The sequence below is a fragment of the Chiloscyllium punctatum genome, chromosome 38, assembly GCF_047496795.1.
Source record: "Chiloscyllium punctatum isolate Juve2018m chromosome 38, sChiPun1.3, whole genome shotgun sequence".
In the NCBI taxonomy this organism is placed as follows: domain Eukaryota; kingdom Metazoa; phylum Chordata; class Chondrichthyes; order Orectolobiformes; family Hemiscylliidae; genus Chiloscyllium; species Chiloscyllium punctatum.
In genome coordinates this window covers 31402421-31426736 of record NC_092776.1, presented here as the reverse complement: position 1 = coordinate 31426736, position 24316 = coordinate 31402421, and the positions used below count along the sequence as shown (strand labels likewise).

The 24316-nt window shown below is 40.0% G+C and overlaps 1 protein-coding gene across 4 annotated transcripts in view; it reads left to right on the top strand.

Moving 5' to 3' along the window:
* Nucleotides 1–3995: 3995 nt before the first annotated feature.
* Nucleotides 3996–24316, top strand: part of oat (ornithine aminotransferase) — a 28777-nt gene continuing 8456 nt past the window's right edge. For 2 of the 4 annotated variants that reach the window (XM_072557524.1, XM_072557527.1), the window contains exons 1-8: nucleotides 3996–4126; nucleotides 7127–7349; nucleotides 11881–12105; nucleotides 15954–16049; nucleotides 17215–17342; nucleotides 17428–17550; nucleotides 17640–17768; nucleotides 20512–20625. In XM_072557524.1, the coding sequence (XP_072413625.1) occupies nucleotides 7151–7349; nucleotides 11881–12105; nucleotides 15954–16049; nucleotides 17215–17342; nucleotides 17428–17550; nucleotides 17640–17768; nucleotides 20512–20625 (1014 nt within the window). In that variant the 5' untranslated portion in view covers nucleotides 3996–4126; nucleotides 7127–7150. Of the gene's footprint in view, nucleotides 4127–4709; nucleotides 4881–7126; nucleotides 7350–11880; nucleotides 12106–15953; nucleotides 16050–17214; nucleotides 17343–17427; nucleotides 17551–17639; nucleotides 17769–20511; nucleotides 20626–24316 lie in introns of those variants that run through there. The other 2 variants (XM_072557526.1, XM_072557525.1) reach the window with 2 other exon arrangements.

The window sequence follows — 24316 nt, the reverse complement described above, 5'->3', positions numbered from 1 at the left end:
AATTCCTGCGGTGGCAGGGGAAGCTGCCAGGAGGGAAGGGTGGTTTATTGGGGGTGTGGACCTGACCAGGTAGTCACGGAGGGAATGGTCTTTGTGGAAAGCGGAAAAGTGTGGGGAGGGAAATATATCCCTGGTGGTGGGGTCCGTTTGGAGATGGCGGAAATGTCGGCAGATGATGCGGTTTATGTGAAGGTTGGTCGGGTGGAAGATGAGGATCAGGGGGGTTCTGTCCTTGTTATGGTTAGAGAGGTGGGGTTTGAGGGCGGAGGTCCTGGGAGCAGATATGGTGGAGGTGGAGGAATGGGGAATACGGGATAGCATTTTTGAAGGAGGTAGGGGAAACTACACTGGGGATACTGGACACCTTCTCGCAGAGCGCTTTACGGAACATCTCCGGGACACAAGCACCAAAGAACCCCACCGTCCCCTGGGACAACATTTCAACTCCCCCTCCCACCCTACCAAGAACATGCAGGTCCTGGGCCTCCTCCATGGCCATTCCCTCACCATCCAACGCCTGAAAGAAAAATGCCTCATCTTCTGCCTCAGAACACTTCAACCCAGGGCATCAATGTGGACTTCACCAATTTCCTCATTTCCCCTCCCCACCTTACCCCAGTTCCAAACCTCCAGCTCAGCACCATCCTCATGGCCAGTCCTACCTGCCAATCTTCCTTCCCACCTATCTGCTCCACTCTCCTCTCTGATCTATCACCTTCATCCACATCCCTATCCACCTATTGTTCTGTTTGCTACCTTCTCCCCAGCCCAACACCCCCCCCCCCCCCACCTCCCATTTATCTCTCCACCCTGGAGGCTCCCTGCCTTCAGTCCTGAAGGGCTTTTGCCTAAAATGTTGATTTTCCTGCTCCTCAGATGCTGTCTGACCAGCTGTGCTTTTCCAGCACCACTCTAATCTAGACTCTGATTTCCAGCATCTGCAGTCCTCACTTTTGCCTTATCTAATCTGTTGAACCCAGGCTGACAGATCTAAACAGCAGTGTCAGAGATTCTGTTCACTCAGAGTTGGCTCTGAAAATGTCGAAGCAGTGTTCGAAGTACTATATACGTGTAAATGATGGTTGAGTTGGTGTCGAAATACCGGCTTTTATGGAGTTATTTCAATTATCTTTAATGTTTGTCCTCTAATCACATTTCCACCATTGAGTAAGAACACTCCATATTCTCATCATATCTCTTTTGTAATTCTCAGGACCTTTAGAAATTAATGCCCAGTTACTGATGAAGCTGTTTTCCAAATGTTTAAAAGTGCAATCCTGTGTTAAAGATAACCAATTTACCAATAACTGAAGACTATCAGGTCTACAATTTCCTGGTTTATTCTGGTATCTTTGAAAATGGAAACAATATTTGCCCTGGCACAATCTTCCTTTCCACAAAGTCTTAGAGGATTATTGTGAGAACCTCTGTCTTCTACGGCAGTTCTTTTAAGTGTCAGAAAAACTGTTGGATTGATATCTGTTTTGTTTTCTCAAATGAGACAGATCATTGGGACAGTAAGAGAACAGTCTTAGTAAAGGGATGCTTCACACTTGACATACTCAAGCATTGAGCTTCAGGTTTTGCCCACACAGAGCACAGTGTTGCATCTGGCCAAGGCCCCAACCCACATGTGCACCATTTAATTCTGCACTGCTGCTTTGAGTTGAGTAGAAAGCACCTTGCCATGTCCAACAGAAACTTGGAGGCATGCATGATTGTAATATTACCCTCAAGCCTGACAACATCGTTTCCTATTGTTATTTCTGAATATATGTAAAGTGGCCCAAAAAAAAGGTTGACCTTTGAATGAATCAACAACTGGAGGCAACACTGCCATCTCAAACCTACCACAACAGCACAATCCTAGCAGCCTTCATTTCGCATGGAAGGACATGAAAGCTGTAACGTCATGACTTGCAGTTCAATAGAGTGTGAGTACCTTCACCAACGGGGAAGAGAGGTATTAAGCAAATGTACCTTGCTCCGTTGACACTTGTTGACCTCAAAGATCACAAGATGCCCATTAAGGCACATTGTACTCTTAGCTATTTCTTCACAAGATTAGATCAAAATTAGATACTATGAGGAAAGAAGTGTATTTGCAGTCAGCCTACTTGACACATTATGGCACAAGAACTTAAACTGGACCTTCTAATCCATAGGTAAGATCACTGTCAATGCATCCCAGGACAGGAAACTATTTTTAATCAATCTATTTGGATATGTTATGACACACCTCTGGGGCAAGTCCTTGCTGTTAACAATCTAGGTTCTTTCTCCCCACTGCTCCACAAAGGAGCTGCTTGAATGTCGTCCAATGTATAATTCGAATTTCATCATCTTCTAAAAGTAGCTAACTGGTAGGTGAACCTTTCATCTCCCACTATGTGAAATCATACAAATGTAATTAAAAACAGGAATTGAGAATTTCATGATACTAATCCAATTGCCTCATTTCTACATCTTTAGTTAAAAATAGTAATTTAATTGCAGTCAATTTTGTTTATTCCATATGGGTCACAATCAGTGATGCGCTAACAACTATGGTCTTTTCATGCTTCTTCCTTAAAAAAGCATTTTAATCCATAAAAGGTCTTGGGTATGACAGCCAGATGATGGAAGCTAGTTAGTTTTGTGTATTTAATTACCACCATTTGGTAACAATGTGCACACATGCAGTTGAACTAGAGCAAAATTGAGATTGATACGTGGCAAGCAGAATTTGTGTAATGCAAGTGCCATACAATGACTACTTCCAACATGAAGACTCTCATTGCCTTAACTTGACAATAGTAACATTATCATAAAATCTCCTAACATCAAATTCATGGACATAACCATTGATCACAAATTGAAGTGGACTTTTTACTAAAATAATGTGAGGCCTGACTTGTTCAGAGGCATGAACATTTATAGCAAGCGACTCACGTCCTGACTCTCCAAAGCCTTTCCACCATTTACAATGAACAAATCAGGAGTGTGATGGAGAATATTCTCCACTTGCCTGAATTTCATCTATTAAGTCTGTGTAGTGGGCTATTGTCTACTATTACAAAATGCAACACATTGCTGCAACATGTAAAGTTCCATGTACAATACAGGTCCTTGGCCGAGGATGTTGCACTCACCTGTGAAATTATTCTGGCGTCCATCTAACCTACAACGTTCTATTATTATCCATTTGTACATCCAATAACCATTTAAATGCCCATAACTTCAGCGAGTCTGCTACTGTTGCAGGCAGGCCGTTCCATGCCCCTACACTCTGAGTAAAGAAACCATCCCTGATATCTGTCCTAAATCTATCACTCCAATTTAAATATATGCCCCCTTGTCATCCGAGGAAAATGGCTCTCACTGTCCACTCCATCTAACCCTCTGGTTAACTTACATGTCTCAATTAAGTCACTTCTCAACCTACTTCTCTTCAAGGAATACAGCCTCAGTTCCCTCAGCCTTTCCTTATAAGGCCTTCCTTTCATATCATTAATTATGAAGGTTCTTTGAATAACACTTCCCAAATGAATAATAAATAGTAAGAGCAAAACTTCACACCACCACTCAAAAGTTACCCACTAAATCACACACCAACACTGCTTCTGAATACCATTAATATTTGTTCATGATATTTTGGCATCAGTTGGTGGGTTAACAGAGGATTTAAGGTGAATGAGAAAATAAGTAATGACAACACCAGGCAGCAGTTTCTTCCACAACCAGTGATTAGACTCGGGTATGCACAATCTAAGAACGTGGTGGAAGCAGAAGGCTGCTTTCTGAGGTAATTCAACCAGCACCTAAACGCCAAAGGGGGGGCAAAAAAAACCTGACCATGGGTAAAGAAAACATCACTCTAAAGAACCGGTTTTGTCATTTGCAGGGAGCCAGCACCAGCACACAACAGACCGAATGGCCTCCCCCACTCACAGGGGCGGTTTGTGACGCAGTTCCCAACTCGCAGCGCACCCAACCGGCTCGCGCTAACGTACGGCGACACGTGGTCCTCTCGCGAGCGCGCCCATTTAAACGGTCGTCGGGCGTGCGCGCGCACCTGATTGCATTTAAACCAACGGCAGCGGAGGAGGTGAGGATCGAGAGTGTACGTACCACCTTCTTCCCTGAGGTAAAAGCAATGACTGTAGATGCTGGACACCACTAATCCAGAACCTTCTTCCCTGACCGCCTGAGAATCGGGCAGCCGGGGTTCCTGGCAGGCGGTGATTATCGGTTATACAGCCCTTCTTCAGCACCCGGGAAACCCTCCCCTCCCCTCCCCTCCCCTGTCCGGGCCGGCCAGGCGTGGCCGTGTTAATCCTCTATGGTGGAGAACACTGGGAAATCCGCCACGCGCTGCGACTGGTCGAGGTCTCCGTTCCTGGGGCAATAGAACAGGGTCTGGCCTGCTATTCGGAGAGAGTGTCTGCCATCTGGGGAGGGTAGGGGAATGGGGCTGTGCAGGATGTGGAGACAGCCGCAGTCTCCGATTGCCGAATAAACAGTTCGTGTAGACTCGGATGATATCTGAAGTGGATTGTGACTGCGTGTATTTTGATGCGCTCAGGTCGCGTTAGGACGGATGGAAGATCGAGAAGCTTCTTTTTGGGGGGGGGGGGGGGGCGTTGAGGTGCAACCGGGAACGAGGAAGGTGTTTGCTTTGTCTTCAGTTTGCAACATATTCGAAGCAAAGCTCCCCAGTGTCTAGTCACAAGCTCCTCCACCGAAAGGGAGCCCGGTGATTGGCCCGCAGGGACCTGCCCACAAGCTGCAGATCTGCTAAAATTATTTCTCAACAACTGTCTGTCTCACTTAGTTGGGCAGCGCACTTTGGAGAATTTATAAGTACCACATTGCTTACGTTGGAATATAATCTTGCGCAAGTAAGAAATGCCTTTGGTTTATTGGTTGGATATAGTCGAACTGCAATGTTTGTTTATTTCTTCATGTGCTACTGGACAGAACGAACTGTTTTAATATGTAAAGACATTTTTCTGAAAAATATATTTTTGAAATTTAAAGGAAGCCACGAGCTCTTGAGATTAGTCTATTAATTGACTGACTGCTGATTTTATTCTATTTATGTTTAGTTTGGTTTTAAAGTGCTATTTGTATGAATATCTATTATGAATGCAGAATTAGTTTGTATGTTATAAGCGAAAACAAACCTGACCAGGCTGTGGCTGGGCAATGATTTTTGATTTGGGTTGATCTTTAATCAAACTTTTCATCAGTTTCTCCTAAGCTGGTTTCAAAAGGAAGTATATTGTTTATTTTAGACTTTGTGTATGTACACGATTTATAGTTTACATTTTGTGCTCGGAGGGTGAAGCTGGACCAAGCTGTTTTAATTTAGCACTAGTGCATTTGAATTTCAGTTAAAGTCTTTTGACATTTTGGAAAAAAAACTAATTGGGATTTGTTGAAAAAATAAAATTTCATGGATAACTTTGTAACATGTCAAATAATAGCATCTGCAGTCCTCACTTTCTCCTGCGATCAGAGTCAAAAATTGAGGCGCTGAAAAGAACAGCCGGTCAGGCAGCAGCAGGGTGCAGGAGAGTTGACATTTAGAGTTGACGTTTCATCAGGAATGTGGGAGGGGGGCGTGGGGGCCAAGGGTGCTAAGAGATAAATGGGAGTGGGTGGGGGCTGTGTGGAAGATGGCTAGAAATATGGTAGGTAGATGAAGGTGATGGTGATGGTTTGGAGTGAAGGGTGGAGCGGATAGGTGGGAAGATGGACAGGTAGGACAGTTGGAGGGTCAAATGTCAAATAATACCTATGTTTAGGTCTATGTATAGTTTAACAAACTTAATTGGGTTTGATCACAAAGTAAAACTTTGTGTGGAGTAAATTCTTTTTGAGAACCTCAAGTTAGCAAGAGGAACAGTTTATAATTTCAGATTTAAACCTAAGTGCTTGAAATTGTAGTAAAGCAATAAGTTGAGAAAAAGCTGGAAATGAGACAGCATTTGTAGCATGAAACATTTCACCTGAACTGTTTCTGTCTCCAGATGCTGTTTGCGATTAGTATTTACAGCATTGTGGAAAATCTGAAACAAAGACAATATAATATTTTGGTTTGCACAGCTGCAATGTAATGGTTTAATTCATGATAGGAGTAAAAAAAAATGCAAACTGAAGCTGTACAAGACTGTTTTTTTGGGGCTGGACTCTGGGCTGAGAGTAGAATGAAGCAGGAAATAAATTGCCTTCCTTATACCTTAATCTGTTTGTAAAATACAATATAATAAACTTCTGTAAATATTTGTCTATTGGTGCTTGCGTCAGAGGTGTTCATCCAAGGCTGTATAAACTAATCCTTTGTTAAATAGAGCAATGATTCCTGAATATTGCATCATCTGAAAATATCAGATTACTATGTTCCAAGTTTCCACTGGCACTGAAATTAGCAGTTGTGCAGATTTTGTTATATGAACTTTGTATACGCAAAAACATTCAAATTCAAATACATTGTTCAATCTTTCATTACTGTTTTAGTTTTGATTTCTATTTCATGAAGAGTTATCCTAAAAATGCATACTTATGAACTAATTTATGCAGTGATTTCAGACTAATATACTTCGTTGAGTTGGTTGTACAGTTGTGTGGGGAAAGGTACTTTTTGAGTGTGATGCAATTTGATGATGCCCTTGACATCAGACATTAGATTGCATCATGGATTTGTAAAGGATTGTTAAGATTTTGCCTTCTGTGGAATGTTAGGAAAGAATTAGGCTTATTTTGTGTGTTGTCTGGATTGTTCAGGAATTCTGGAAATGTGCCTCATGCACATCAATCAGGAGATGAGTCTCTGTCATTCTTTCCTTTTTAAATGCTGGTCATTTGTAATATCTTCAGCAGTTTTATTGTGCGATAAATATTCTAATGTAGACCAGAAATTTTAAATGGACTGGTGTTACCATTGCTGTTTGGGAATCAGGAAGTGATTCATATTTGAATGGATAGTTCATCCACACATACTTCCCTGTTAGTTTAAAGCCATTTGAATGTTTCAGTATCATAGCTGAAGCATTGAGCTGAAATAAGAATTGAGCCCAAGACTCTTGCTACTTAAATTGCATAACATTTAATATATAACTAACTCTGTTTCTTTTATTTGTAGAGAAAAGCTTGAACATTTTTAAAAATGCTGTCCCGATTCTCACGGTGCATAAATTCCTGCACTTTAACTTTAAGACAAAGATTCAAGACCGTAGCTTACTCTGCCACAGAAACATCATTAAAAGTTGAGAAATCACTCACTTCAGAAGAAGTCTTTGCACGTGAAGAAAAGTATGGGGCACATAATTACAGTCCACTACCTGTAGCATTGGCCAAAGGGGAAGGTAAGCATTGCTGAATTCTTAACACTATAATCAATTCTACAACCTACAGTGCCCAAGGTAAATGTCTCCGCAGCATGTTTTTGTGCTTTTGAGTGAAATAGTGGATGTTGTATTTGTGTTGCAAGTAAATATAGAAGTAGGAGTAGACCATTTGGCCTCTTGTGCCTGCTGTACTGTACAATATGTTCATGGTTGATTTATTCATGTTTTGAGTTTCCAACTTCTCAATAACCTTTAAACTTTAAAAGCAGAAATAGATTCAATGACCAGTGTTCCAAAGTCTCAAACTTTTGGGAGATAAAAAAAAATCTGATTTGCCTCGAAAGGGGGTCCTTAACTTTAAAACAGTGCCCCGCAATTCTGGATTCCTCCACAAAGGAAGCATCCTTTCTCGGCCCACTTTGTCAAAATCATTCAGGATCGTGCATACTTCGGTCAAGTCATCCCTCACTCTTAAATGAAAATGAGCAGAGTCTGTCTAACCTATCCTCGCAATTAAACTTACTCATTTTATGTATCTGGGTGAAAGTGAGGAGTGCAGATGTTGGAGATTAGAGTCTAGAGTGTGGTACTGGAAAAGCACAGGTCAGGCAGCATCCGAGGAGCAGGAGAATCAACGTTTTCGGGTAAAAACCCTTTATCAGGAGTCTTGATCATCAGATTCCTGATGAAGGGCTTTTGCCTGAACCGTGTATTCTTCTGCTCTTCTGGTGCTGCTTGACTTGTGCATTTCTAGCACCACACTCTCTACTCATTTCATGTATCTATCTAGCAAACCTCCCCTGAATTACTCTAATACATTTTCTTTCTCTTTATATAAAAGGAGGTGAAATTGCATTTAGATTTTTTTGATGTTCTCTCACTAAGGCCCTGCATCACTAAAACATTACATTCTTTCGTGTTTAATTCGTCTTGCAATGTTTATTTATTCAATTAAATGCAAACCAGCATACTGACATCTTGTGGCTAATGCACTATAACTAAATCTGTCTGCATCCTGGAATTCTTCAGCTGTTTCCACACTAAGTAATGCTCTGCTTTTTCATTTTAACTGTTGAAGTAAACTTCACATTTTCCTACATTATACACCTACCAGATTTTTCTTATTTGCTCAATTTATTTTTGTCTGCAACCTTCTTATATTTTCACAACATACTTTTCTACCTACCTTTGTTTATGAATTTTACTAGTTGTTTTGTCCTTTTTTGTTTTTAGATCATCTATACAAATTGTCAAATGTTGACGCACCAGCATAGGGTCCACTTATTATATCGTGACAATCAGATTTATTTACGTATATTTTGTTTTCTGCCAGCTAGCCAATATTGTATCCATGCTATTATGTTGCCACCTACACCTTTTATACATTGCTTAATCTACCAAAATGAGCTTTGACGTGGCATCAAATCCTTTGTGGAAATTAAGTACAGATTCCCCTTTACCCACAGTGCACATTATTCGATCAATGAACGCCAATATATTAGTTAAACTTAAGGCACTTTAAACCATGCTGACCCTTCTCAATTATGTTTAACTTTTTGAAGTATCAAGCTCCAAGAGCTTTGGTCGATCCTAACATCTTCCCTTGAACAGATGTCAAGTTAACTTGCCTGTGGCTGTCTGTTTTCTGAATGGATATATTTGTTACTTTCCAGCCTGATGGAATCTTAGCTGAATCTAGGGAATTTTGGAAAATCGACTCAAACTCCTCTGCTGACTCACTACCAGAGTTTTTAAGATCCTCTGGTTTTGGAGAGGTTATGGCATAGTGTAAGTGTTACTAGGCTGGTTGTCCATTCCTGACGAAGGGCTCAGGCTCAAAATGTCAATTTTCCTCCTCGGATGCTGCTTGACTGGCTGTGCTTTTCCAACATCACATTCTTGACTCTGATCTCTATCATCTGCAGTCCTCACTTTCTCCCTGGTTGTCCAGAACCTCAAGGTAATGTTCTGTACTAGGAGTTTGAATCCCAAAGTGACAGATAGTGAAAATTCTGTTTTTAAAAAAAATTTGGAATTATTGGAAAAAAACTTGTCCAATAATGACCATGCGATCATTATTGACTGTCATAAAACCCATTGGATTCACTAATGTCCTTTAGGGAAGAAAATCTGCCATAACTGATTTGGTCTGTCTTGCATGTGACTTCACAAAAATCCCTAGGAGTATGACTCCCTCAGTTGGGGATGGGCAGTAAATGCTAGCCTGGCCAGCAATGCCTGCATCCCATGAATTCTCTCAATCCTACTAAGAAAAATCAATCTGGGCCCTTAGATGTGTCATCCATTGCTTAGTACTGTTTCTCTCGTGATTGCAATTTCATTATGTTCTTCTCTCCCTTCCTCCTAATTCACAACTGTTACTAGACTGTTTGTTTGTTTTTTTTATATCCTGCCTCGTGAGGAAAGCAAAACTTTGAATCACGCCTTCTGCCATTTTCTTGTTGTCTACTATTAACTTCCCATTCTCACTGAGTAATATTCTCCTCACCCTTCCTTTTTTTCAATGATCTGTAAAAGCACTTCTCTCTATTTTAAAATTTCTGGCTAGCCTGCCCTTTCAGTCATTCCCAGCTGTTCTTTATATTCTGACCATTACTCTAATCTGCCACTTCTTTTATCTCATTTGCTTTTTCTTGGAGTTTTCCCTAACTGCTTTATTTGACTGTGGAAACTTTCTTTGTGCCTACTGTATACTTATTCAGAAAGATTCCTTTAGTGTTTTCCATCAATACTAGACAAAGGGACAAATGAATAGAGTGTCAGTTCACTTTACTTGTGTTGGCTGAGGTTTCATTACCCTTAATTAAATTTAAAATACTGGCTTTAGATCCATTCGTCTCCCTTTCAGATTAGCTATAAAACTCTGTCATATTATGGTTATTGGTACCTAGAAATGCCTTTAGGGTCACTAATTCTGTCTCATTGCACAATGACAAATCTTTGGTTCCAGAATGTGTTGCTCTCATAAACTACCTCAAACGTTCTTTGAATTCCTCTTTCAGGCCACCTCTACCAATCTGATTTTTGTCTCCCTATTTATATATACGTCAAAATCACCCATGGTCATTACTGTCCCCTTTTCACAACTGTCTGATATTTCTTACATACTTTGTCATACATTGTATTTACTGTGAGGGATTGCATGGATCACTCTCCTACTTTCCCTGACTATGCCACATCTCCAAGCAAAACAATTTATGTTACCATTTTCTGTCTTAACTATAAAGCACATGCCATCCTTAATTAAGTGTTCTACTTTTAACCCTAGTTTCTATTCTTCTTGAATATCATACTCATCAATATTCAGGACAGTCAACTGTGTCCCGGAGCCATGTCTGTCATGGTTCTCGATTATATTTATTTACTTCAATGTTTGCTGTCAATTAGTTTACTTTATGACTGCAACACATCTATAGGCAGAGCCTTTAATACGTTTTTGTTATCTTTGTAATGTCTTGATTGGTATGTTTCTAGGCTTTTTTTCTGTTCCTTTGTCATTCTGACCTTAATTTCCCATGTTAATATTTTCTTTTCTTACCTTGTCTTAATTTTTTTGATATACCTGTCTTACTACATTTACTCACTTTCCCCACTTACTTAGTTTAAAATGCTGTCTACTTTTCTAATTATGCAGGTTCCAAGAAAACTGGCGTCAGCATGCCTTAGATGTAGATGTCCCAAAAGTACAGTTCCTACTTTCCTCATAACTTGTGGCAGTGCCCCACAACTGGAGCCCACTTCTCTCTCCAGTCTTTGAGCCCACTGATTAATTTTTCTAGCTTGTACGCTGTCAATTTACATATTGCTCAAGTAAAAATCCAGTGACCATAATTTTTGAACTTCTGCTTTTTAGTATAGTGCTTAGTTACTCTTTGTGCGGAACCTCTTTCCTATTGAAAGATGACCACAACCATTGGATTCTCCCCCTCCCAATACCATATCAGCCCTGAGCAGATGTCCCACATACAGCAGTGGTAGGCAACACAGTGGCTAGACTCTTGCTTTTGGCTGCAGACAATGGTGTTTGTTAGGCTGAAAAGTTCAAATTTATCTGGAGCTTTACTGAAATCAAAGTCCTTTTTCTCGCTGTCTTTTTGTTGTGCTTCAGAGACCTGAACTAGACACAATTCACCAGTATAATCTAGCTAGAGCATTATGCAGTTTTATCATAATTTCCTTGGACTTATCTCAAACTGTTTTAACAATTGTTGAAGGTTATTGGTTTTGTTTGGGCATATTGAGTACACACAAGTTGATGCGTTTAGGTATACTAATCTTATTCCCAGAGCTGGTCTGACTGAAAATGTTTATGCTGCCTGCTTCAACTCTACAGCATCTCCCACTTTGGAATCATCCTCAAATTGATCTTGTTTGCTTTGTTGTGAAACCTGTGAAAAGATGCACAGGAGGCGAGAATTTGGCATTTTGTCTCTACTAGTGAATTCATTTTTGCTAAAGTGGACTTGTTTAATTTACAAGAATACCTATTTAACTGAAGTCTTAGCTTTGATCATACTCGTCTTTTTAGGAATTTATGTATGGGATGTGGAAGGCAGACGGTACTTTGACTTCCTGAGTGCTTACAGTGCTGTGAATCAAGGCCATTGTCACCCAAAGATTATCGGAGCACTTAAATCTCAAGCTGATAAATTGACTCTCACTTCACGAGCTTTCTATAATAATGTACTGGGAGAGTATGAAGAGTATGTCACAAAGCTGTTCAACTACAACAAGGTGTTGCCAATGAATACAGGTTAGTAGACAATGTTTATTTAATAGTTCTTCACAGTGCTATGATTTTTAAAAAAGGACATTTTCTTATGGTATGCTAAAACTCTATTCCATTTCAGTTTCTATAAGGCACTAGTTTGTATTGTCCAATATCTGAAGTGCATCTTTTAAGTATGCATTGGGGATACTTGTAGATGACTGTAAGAATGTAATTATCCTCTGTTCAATATCTCATTGTGTAGAAAATTGAAGATCTGGCACTATTTGACATGTGCAATCTTGATCTGACTAATTTTACAAAATTTCTGCTTATTTGCTAATGTTAAGGATAACTTTTATTTATTAATTGCTAAAACGCTTAATTTCCCCGTTTATTTTGATCTGCAATTCTACCAATTTTTTGTTACTTTTTTTTTCTTTAACTTGAATTTTTTTGAAGTTAATCTGCTTTTCAGGTAAATGCTTCTAGTTGCCGATTAGTTTTCAGAGACTGGATGCTTAAAATTAAATTTAACCTTCAGATTATTGTCTTTTATACATGGTTGGGTTATTTCTTGTGTTTGCAAACAGAACATTTCAACAATGTAAAAAAAAAAGTGCTCTTCTCTGAGTAAACTAATTTGGATTTAGAACCAGATAGCAACTGAATGACTAAATCCCTGCTGTCAAAGCAAATTATACGGTGCATAAGTTATCAGGGTGCAAGTATTTGTCAATGTCTTACTGATTAGTATCCCACCAGTGCTTATTAATAGATATGCCCCATCATGCAGCTTTACATGGTAGATTTCTTTCACTGATTTTCCTCTACAGAATTAATTGTCTGTTTCCTTCTTATGAACCCAGTTATCCCTGTCTTTTGGAAAATTTGGTAACAGTATGATTTCCTTTTTCTTGCAGGATGTTAACATGTTACCTGTTCACAATGAGATAATGATTGATCAATAGACTGAAGATTTTAAGTCTTGTTACTACTTCAACTTTTTTTATTTCTAATATTTTGATTAGTTATACTTAAATTGATTAAGATGTGGAGGTGCTGGTGTTGGACTAGGGTGGACAAAGTTAAAAATCACACAACGTGAGGTTATAATCCAACAGGTTTATTTGGAAATACCAACTTTTGGAGTGCTGTTCCTTCAGGTAGCTGTGGAGCAGGATCATTAGACACAGACTTTATAGCAAAAGGTTAGTGTCATGCAACTAAAACGATATATTGAACAAACCTAGACTGCTGTTAAATCTTTCATCTTTTAGAATGGGTTGCAGGTTTTGGTTCATTAATATGTAAATCCCAAACTTCTTTCAAATCACATTCTTGAAATAACTTGAGATTTTATTTTTAAAAAGTGAAATTTCAGCTCTGTGCATTAAAAGTGAGGTTAGAGTCTCTGTATCGCAATCTTGAGTCAGACTGGTTCTATTTCCTAATAGAAATTTATAAAATCCTACATGGATTGACTACCTGCAGATTGTATGCTTTTTATTTTGAACAAAATAGAATGTTTTGGCACTCTGCATCGCTGCAATAGCCTCAGTACTCAATACCAACAACTGCCAAGCACCATCCTTCAGCTCATCCGCTTCAACCTCAACCACAACATTTTCACCTTTGACAACCAGTTCTTCATCCAGACACAACAGCATGGGAACCATATTTCCACCCCAACGTGCCAACATTTTCATGCACTAATTGGAACAAGACTACTTTTACTGCACAGGACTTCCAACCAGCACTATACACTAGATATATTGATGACATTTTCTTCCTCTGGACCCATGGCGAGGAGTCAAATGGTGAGATCAACTAGATTCGTCCTGCCATCAGACTTTCCCTGGACTACTCTTATTATCTGTCTCATTCTTGGACACATATATCCATCTAGGGTGGGCGCTTCAGTACCTCACTCTACTGCAAACCCACGGATAACCTCTCAATGCTGTACTTCTTCAGCTTCCATCCTAAACATTAAGACAGCCAAACCCAACTGACAAGCCCTACGCATACACGGGATCTGTTCAGATGCAGAGGAATGTGATGGACTCCTGAAGGTGCAGAAGGATGCCCTCACAAGGACAGGGTACAACAGTCAACTCATCGATCGCCAGTTCCAACATGCCACAGTGAGAAACCGTAATGACCTCCTCCGGATACAGACACTGGATGCAACTGATAGGGTATCCTTCATTGTCCAGTACTTGCTGGGAGCAGAGCAATGTTCTTCGTAGCCTGCAACACTTTATTAATGAGAATGAGCACCTCACCAATATACTTCCCCATGCCTCCACCTCTTGCTTTTAAACAACTGCCAAACCTTAAACAGACCATTGTTTGTAGCAAACTGCCCAGCCTTCAGGATAACATCAACCACAACACTGTACAACCTTGTCATGGCAACCACTGCAAGACGTGTCAGTGTTGATATGGATAACACCATTACATGTGGAGATACCACCCACCATGTACGTGGCAGGTATTTGTGACTCTGCCAACATTGTCTATCTCATATGCTGCAGGCAAGGATGCCCTGAGGCATGGTAAATTGGCGGGACCAAACAGACGCTGTGAAAACAGATGAGTGGTCACAGTGCAACCATCACCATACAGGGATGTTCCCTCCCAGTTGGGGAATGCATCAGGGACATTCTGCCTCACATTTTAAGGTGACCATCCTCCAAGCCAGACTTCAGGATACGCAACAACACGGAGTGGCTGAGCAGACGCTGATAGCCAAGTTCGGTACCTACGAGGATGGTCTCAACCGGGGTCTTGGGTTCATGTCACATTACCCCAAGTGACCCCACTACACTATGCTGTGTCTCTCTCTCTCTGCTCCATGCTCCGACATGCATAGGTCTATGGGGTGAATTCGTATTTGCCGACCTTCTATTTTGCTCAAAGCATACAATATGCAGGCAGTCAATCCATTTAACATTTTATAAATTCCTACATTGGAAATAGAACCAGTCTGACTAAAGATTGGGATACAGACAGACTCTAACCTCATACCTTCAATACATTGTGTGTCTATCTGAGCTGAGATGTCAGTTTAATAAAACCTTGTGTTATCTCGAATGTGACTGGAAAGAAGTTCTGGGATTTACATATTAATGAACCAAAACTTGCAGCCCATTCTAAAAGATGAAAGACTTAACAGCAATCTCAGTTTGTTCAATACATTCTTTTCAGTTACATGATACTGTAATCTTTTGCTATAAATTCTACATCTTATGATCCTGCTGTACAGCTTCCTGATGAGGGAGCAGCTTCCAATAGCTCGTACTTCCAAATAAACTTGTTGGACTATAACCTGGTGGTGTGATTTTTCAAATTAATTGCAGTCTGGCCTGTTATGGTCCTGTTCACTTGTCCAGTATTCTAGTTTGGTGATCAAGTAGCAACTTCATATTGCTTACTGCTGAATCCTTTACTTGTCACTATTCTTTTCCAGTCATAATTCAAAATGAGACATTTTCAACATAAACATAATCATTTCACTTTGAAAGCAGTTAGCAACATTTGAAAGTTTTAGTCTTGTGACTTTCTATTCATGACTTCTGATGGCTAAGTACTCCAGTCCCTGGAAGGACGTGAAATTACATCCAACATAATAGAATGGAAGTCATGAACTATCCCTGTTGTGAAGAGTGCACTTTATAATGCATAGAATATGACTTGAAGTTTGGCAGTATGGACTTTACATTCTTGCTATGTCAAAATTTTCTAACATTCCTAATGTTGCCTCTGGTTAACAAAATAATGTAGGAATTTGAGTTTGGAACTTTAATCTTGCTTTGCAAACCAAATTCTTTTTGACTTTTGGTAATTGTTTTCAGATCTTGTTTTTGTATTCTTAAATTTGATTTTAGGTGTGGAAGCAGGAGAAAGTGCTTGCAAGTTGGCTCGTAAATGGGCATATGAAGTTAAAGGAATTCCCAAATATAAAGCAAAGATCCTTTTTGCAGGTAAGATATTTTTAAGGGGGACATAGCTCGATACAAGATTCTATTATTGAAACACCTTTTACTGACTGCCCACGATTGAGTAAAGTATGAAATTTAACATTGGTCCCTTAACCTGGATGTTTACAGCTCAAATGGAAGCCATTTTGCCCATTGTGTCTGCCATTCCCCAAAGATCTGACTACACTAGCTCCATTTTCCAGCTTAGTCCTCAGGGCTGTGGGGCATATGGCAATGTAAGTGAATATCTAAAAACTGCTTAAATGTCGAGCTTATAACTCGATTGCTGTTTCAGGCAGTGACTTTCAGAATGCCATCACTTTGAGTGAAACAAAAATTCTTCTCCACCGTTCTCTTTTTTTTCATCACTTGACTTAAATCTCTGCTCCTTGATTATTGACCCAACTGCTAATGGAAAAAAAGTGCCTTCCTTTCCACCCTGTTCAACCCCATAATTTTAAAAATCTCTATTGGGTCGTCTTTTGACCTCCTGCTTCAAGAAAACCAGCCCCAGCCTATCCATTTGTCATATCTCTGAACCTCCTGCCCAGGCAGCATCCTAGCAAATCTCCTTTGTACTCTCTCGTGTAACCATATCCTTACCATAATGTAGTGACCAGAGCTATGTGTAGTACACCAGCTGTTGTGTAACTAGCTTTTTGTGTAGCTCCAACGTAAGCATTTTGCTCTTGCATTTATTAGCCAAGGCATAGAACACAAATGTTCCATATGCCTTGGCTAATCACCTCATCTACCTTTAGGGAATCTATGGATGTATATATCTAGCTCCCTCTGATAGAAGTATTTTCCAGAGTCTTACCCTTTATTGTGCAATCACCTGCATCGTTGGCACTCTGCAAGTGCATTATTTTACACTTCAGGTTGCTCTAGGACTGAACCATAAATTATTACTTTAGTTGGCAATGAGTATGATTGTTCATAGTTCTTTATTTTATCATTTGATTATTACATAATTTTAAGTCTAGTAAATCAGATTAGAAAAACATAAATTTGGGTAGCCAACATATTTTCTTGAAATACCACAAATTTGTGACCTGCATCTTGAACTCATGTAGGAAATACTTGTGTAAATGGAGCTAGAGTTTCAAGTGCCTAATATTCAAGACATGTTAACCAATTTTATCCTTTTTAAACTCTCTTCCATCAGCTGGTAATTTTTGGGGTAGAACCATGTCTGCTATTTCCAGTTCAACAGATTCGAGTAGTTATGAAGGGTTTGGACCATTTATGCCTGGGTTCGAAATTATTCCATACAATGATCTGCCGGCAATAGAGGTATTAACAGTTGTAAACTGCAAAACAATGCTTTCAATTACGTTTTCTTGGCATTACTATGATATAATTGCAAATCTCTCTTTAGCGTGCATTCCAGGATCCTAACATGGCAGCGTTTATGGTGGAACCAATTCAGGGAGAAGCTGGAGTAGTTGTTCCTGACAAAGGCTATCTTCAAGGAGTGAGAGAATTATGTACAAAGCATAATGTGAGTTGCAGAGACATTGCAGTTACAAGCATTACTAGTTTAATAAATTTAACTGGAGTATCTTTAGTTACGATTGTTTCATTACACAGGTTCTGTTCATCGCAGATGAAGTGCAGACTGGTCTGGCAAGGACTGGGCGGCGTTTGGCTTGTGATCATGAAGATGTCAGACCAGATATTGTTATGCTTGGAAAAGCCCTCTCTGGAGGAGTGTATCCTGTGAGTGATGTGGTTGGAGGTACTAAGTTGCTGTAGAAGTTCAACTAAGATCAACACTTCTTCATGAAATTGAGCCTGTCACACTGGAACTGATGTGTGACTTAACCACAATGTTTTAGTTAATCCTTAATCCAGTCAGTTTGCATGAACTCGCAACACAATTTGTTAGGGTTAGTTGAAATACACCGTTTCTGGTGTCATTGAAGCCCTCTAGAGAAAAAAGTCTTGGGTAAATAAAATGTCCTGTATTTTAAAGAAAATATTTAACAATTCAACAGTATGCCTATAAATGAGTATAAGGAAAATGTAGGCTGATGAATTGAAAACTCCAGTAATCACTTTTCATCTAGATTTAATATTTGGAACAAATATTATTGCTTGAAGTTATTAGTTGGCTGAAGAAAATGTTTGACGAATTTTCTGCCAAGTAATTATCCTGGGAAGTGACTATACATCAAATTCAGTATTATCTAAACCAGTGTTGTCAGACACTCCATAACACACATTGGGTGGGGGATGTGTTACAGTAGTACAGCACTGTAAAGTGGACTCCAGACCAGTAGTGGGAATGTATTTTGACCAGCTATAGAAGTTGTACAGGGCGGCGCACTGTAAATTAATCATTCTCCACAGCAAAGCTGCACGCTTCTCACATGCAGCATAAATTGTTGCTCCTCTTGAAATTGATATTTTTACATTTGTCCTGATGAGTGAAAGATGAAAAACCTTTGCCCTACCTAGTCTTCAGTAATCAAGTTATGTAATAGCTAGCAACAGTTTATAATAAAGAAATTTTGAAACAAAAATACCTTTTTTAGGATGACTATAGGATTGAATAATGATTAGATTAGATTCCCTCCAGTCTGGAAACGGGCCCTTCGGCCCAACAAGTTCACACTGACCCTCTGAAGGGTAACCCACCCAGACCCATTCCCCTACATCTACCCCTGGCTAATGTACCTAACACTATGGGCAATTTAACATGGCCACTTCACCTGACCTGCATGTCTTTTGGATTGTGGGAGGAAACTGGAGGATACCCACGCAGATTCTGAGAATGCAAACTCCACACACAGTCGCCTGAGGCTGGAATCGAACCTGTGTCCCTGTGAGGCAGCAGTGCTAATCACTGAGCCACCGTGCCACCCTAATGAAACCAAGTGTGCCTTCCTTTCACACCTTGGCTTAATATGAACAATGCCTCTTTACAATAACATCAACAATCTCCAGCGTTCTATCTCGTTTCTTTACGATGCTGTTTGTTTTGCTGAGTATTTTCCAACAATTTTTGTTTAGATTCCTAACCTCTTTGTTGTCAGCCATGTATACTTTTTACTGTGGTCTGCAATATGGTGTTGCAAGAACCACAAGGGGAAAATAGTAAAGAAAAGATGATGACAATGTCATAAAGAAAAGGCATCTCAAGCAGTCTCTGCTGTCTTCTAGGAAGAAGTGTCATGTGCCCTCTCCCAACTTTAATTCCTAAAGCTAGGATTTAATAACATTAAAAAGTGCTATTGAATGAATGAATCTGATCTTTTCCATATCTTCTCTGTTAAAGAGGTTGTTTTTCAATTTCTTCGAATACGCAACTCTAACATGAAACGTCCGCTTTTCACTTTCTCTTGCACTGTTCTTCTTATCCTTCCCAAAATCTAAACTTTAGCTATCTCTGGCAGGAAAAGTGTTTTTTCAGTTCTAATTTTTGGAAGTGCATCAACAAATCCCTAATATACCCACTTTAAAATTTTTAAAGCAGGTTGCAGATTGAGATCTTCATGGATGTATATCTCGGCACTTCTACTTCAATATTTAAAGCTCATGGTCATTGGCAGGATAATCCAAATTTTCTATAACTTGGAGGACTGGGGTGAACAAGGTCAGAGTCAGATGACACCAGAAGTCAACTGACAAAGGGGCAATGCTCCGAAAGCTTGTGATTCCAAATAAACTTGTTGGACTAAACCCGGTGTTGTCTGACTTCTGACCAAATTTTGTTTTGTTCATTTTGTCTTCTATTAGCTTAAATTTGTCCCCTAGACTGACTTTCTCACCTTAAGAATAGTTTTTCCTGATTTATGAAATCAATATCCTTCCTGAATTTGAGCACCTCTATTTAAGTCTATCTATAAATTCTGAAGGAGATTTAACTGGCTGCACCCTTGGCACCAAATGGCAGTCAGAATCACACCTTCGCTGATGGATTGAGAAAAATGGGAAACACAACTATAAAAGAATTGACTTGACTCTTTATAGAGTATTTAACCTGTAGTGAAAAATAAGTTGCAGTTTTGAAATTGGAGTATAAGCTTGCCAAATAAAAATGTACATCAGTGCTGCAGTAATATAATCAATATTAAACAAATACTTGCCCCTCTCATTTCTCCTGTGTGATTGTCTCATAACATGCTGGCCTCATATAAATCTGTCTCCTTGGCCAACTCCAACTTAGTTTCAGTTCTGTTATTCTTTTGGCCTATGAAGTATTTGGGGAAATTCTGGTTCAGCATAGACCAAATTAAGACTCCTGTGGACCATACTTTTCCCAGTTCTGCTCCAGAAAGCTTAAAATTACTGTGAACTTTTGGAGAATTTTTGCGCAATGGATGGACACAAAATAAATTTAATCTTCCAGTGAATGAGACTTGTTTAGAAATATCAGCAGGAATGCCTTTAGCTGTGCATCGCACTGCTGACAATTGTCTGTTTTTCTTGGAATACAGTTGGTAATATTTCTTTACAGGTCTCGGCGATTTTGAGCGATGATCAAGTTATGCTAACTATTAAACCAGGTCAGCATGGGTCAACATATGGTGGCAATCCATTGGCATGTCGTATTTCTATTGCTGCACTTGAGGTATGTTTGATTAGAAATATGTGTAATTAGTTTGATTTTTCACTGCTAATAAATTTGATCTTAGATTATCATGGTTATAGTGAATAAGCATTAAAATAACAGCTGCCATTTAGATACAAATAATTTGTTCCTGGCAAGTGGGAGAGAATACTAAACAGGCATATGAAAAAATTATTGGGGTGATGGGTGTGGGAAGTGGTTTGGGAAAGGGAGGAGTTAAATTGACGTGAGCCCCATCTTTCTTTAAAACTTTAGCTGGAAGAAATGGAACAACAAGACCCCCGTTCCTATGTACCTTGATTTAGTACTTATCCAATGTTCAAGAGACCAATGTTAAGTAGTAGTATATAACTTAAGGGACCTAGGATTTACATAATACATTTAGCTGAAGTAGATTTAAGAAAGATAATCAGCGATTGGTGGAGTTCTGAAAAATAAGATCAGCTTTTTGGTTGAGCTGATGGAATATTGACTTGTGAAACCAAGTAAATGTTTGGTACACAAACTGAGGAGACAAAATAACTTGGGATTAATGTGTAAAAATTGAAGGAAGGAAAACCTGAGAGCCATTCGTGAAACCAGTCCTTAGGATGATTTAAAGGCATTCATTCATCAACAGAGGAAAATTTGGCAAAGTTATGAAGGGGAAGTTAAAGCTAGATAGCTGATCTGAGAATCTGATATATCCAGCAAGGAAACCGACCCTTCAGTCAACTTGTCCATGCTGACCAGATATCCTAAGTTAATCTTGTCCCATTTGCCAACATTTGGCCCATATTGTTTTAAACCTTCTCATTCATATACCCATCCAGATGGCCTTTAAATGTTGTAAATTGTACCAGCCTCCACTTCCTCTGGTAGTTCATTCCATATGCTCACCACCCTCTATGAACAGGTTGCTCCTCAGGTCCATTTTAAATCTATACCCTCCAGTTTTGAAACCATCCGCCCCCCCCAAACAAAATTGGAAGAGACCTTGTCTATGTACCCTATCCATGCCCTTAATGACCCGGTAAGCCTCTGAGGTCACCCCTTTTCCTCTGATGCTCCAGGGAAAATGGCCACAGTCTATTCAACCACTCCTACAGCTCAAACCCTCCAACCCTGGAAACATCCCTGTGAATCTTTTCTGAACCCTTTCAAGTTTCACAATGTCCTCAACAGGGACACAAGAATTGCGTGCAGTATTCTAAAAGTCACCTAAGCAATGTACTGAACAGCTACAACATGACATTCTAACTCCTATACTCAATGCACTGACAAATAAAAGCACACCTAGCAAAGACCTTTTGTCACTATGCTATCTACCTGCGACTCCATTTCAAGGAACTGTCAGCCTGCACTCAAAAGGTCTCTTTGTTTGGCAACACTCCCCAGGACCTTACCATTAAGTGTACAAGTCTTGCTCTGATTTGTCTTTCTAAAATGCAGCACCTCACATTAATCTAAATTAAACTCCCTCTGCTACTCCTTGGCCCATTGGCCCATCTGACCAAGATCCTGTTGTAGACGGTGTAACCTTTGTCCACTATGCCTTCAATTTTGGCATTATCTACAAATTTATTAGTCATATCTCCTATGTTCCATATAAATGACGAAAAGCAGTGGACCCAGCACCCATTCTTATGGCACACCACTCTTCACAAGCCTCCAGTCTGGAAAAACAACCTTCCACCACCACCCTCTGTCAGTTCTGAATCCAAATGGCTAGTTCTCACTATTTGTATGATCTACCCTTGCTAACCAGTTTACCATGTGGAACCTTGAAGACCTTACTGAAGTAAGAGGTTAAAAGGGTCTGTATAATTTCAGAATTCCACTTAACCCTATCTGATTGATGTTCTGCCAAATTGACAAAGCAAGTGACAGTTGAAACTACAAACTTATGATTTTGTGGTAAAATATGGTGAGCAGTGTGGGCAGACTGAATCTGTTTTGGACTGCAAATACACATTTCCAAGTTCCTGTCTATCCACACTGCCCATGAAGGCTGCACAAGATCAGAGTTGATGGAGATTGGGTCATCTCTTAGTGTGCAGAGAGAAATTGCTAATTAACAAACTAAGCTGGGATCAATCATAGAACCCTGACTGTTCGGCCCATCAAGTCTACACTGCCTCTGAAGATCCAACCCCCTGCATTTCACATAGCTAATCCACCTAGTCTGCACAACCCTGGACGCTATGAACAATTTAATATTGTAGCAATTTAGCATGGCCAATCCACCTAATCTGCACATCTTTGAACTGTTAGAAAATGAGTTGCTTGAGGAAACTCTAACAGACAGTGAAAGAATGTGAAAACCCTACACAGACAGTTGTCTGAGAATGGAATTAAACCCAGGTCCTTGGCACTGTGAGCCAGCAGTCCTAACCACTGAGCCATTGTGCTGCCCAAAACCTCACTAGTTAGTTTGTTAATGCTGGGACATCAGCTGTTCATGGTCCATGTAAATAACTTGGATCAAAGGAGTGACTGTATTGTCACCACGTTTTCTGAAGATGAGTAGGAAAGCAAGCTTTGGGAAAGGATCAGCCTCTGCTAAGGAATCTAGATTAAGCAAATAAGTAAAAAAAAAAATTGACCGATTTAAAAGATATGGGCAATACAACACTGGCTGGGGAAATTAGGAAAAGTGTACAGAGGAACCTCGATTATCTGAACGAGATGGGCAGACACTGTTGGGATAATTTAATTTGGTTAATTGATTTCCTCTGGGGCTTGGAGTTTTCTGTGAAGTCTCATCTTCGTTTAGGAGATGAGGCAAAAGCACACTGCATGCGAGACCCCTCCCCTGCTCATCCCGGACCCTGTCCAATACTGCCCCCCGCCTGCCCCCAACCCTGCTCCCTCGACCCTGCACCCTTGTCCACCCCCACCGTCTCCAGGACAGCCGGACTGTACACCAAGAGTAAGACTGCTGCTGCCTTTGTGGGGTAAGTCTCCAAATAGCACACAGACACATACACAACCTTTTTGATAGGTTCCACCTCTGTCCTGTACAGGACAATGTTGGAGCGATTATCTGGGGAAGAGGGGTTTAGGGTTCATCCCTGTGTAGAACTCCAGTGAAAGTGTGGGTCTGGGGGGACGATGCGGGGAAGAGGGCAGAAGGTCACTCATTTGGAGACAGTGCCTCGGCTGTCCACGACTGTTCTTGGCAGCATTTCAGTGAGCCGAGTTTGTTTTTAATCATTATACCTGTAAACAAAAGACATAATCGGGGTTGAAACCGCTCTTTGACGTAATGTTTCTATTGTGAGCTTGAGATCCCCTTTGGATAATCAGGTATTCCGATAATAGAGGTATTATTAGAATGGGGGAGACTGAAATTGTTGTATTACATAATCCAGGTGTCATTCTAGATCAACAATTAGCATGCAGATAGAACAAGTATTTAAGGTAAATGGAATAATGCAAAAATAAGGAATTTCTGGTGCTCATTCATAGATGTCATTGCTAGCTAGGTCAGCATTGCTCATTTTTAATCGCCCTTGATGGTGAACCTTCTCAAACTGTGGTAGTTCTTATGGTATAGGTTCATTGACAATACTGATAGGAAAGGAGTCAGTGTATTGACTGAGTAACAGATAAGAATTGTTGGTATTGTTTCAAGTGGACATGGTGTGAGATTGAGAGCATACTTGTGGTTAAGTGTTCCCATGCATCTGTCGCATTTGTCCTTCTTGCT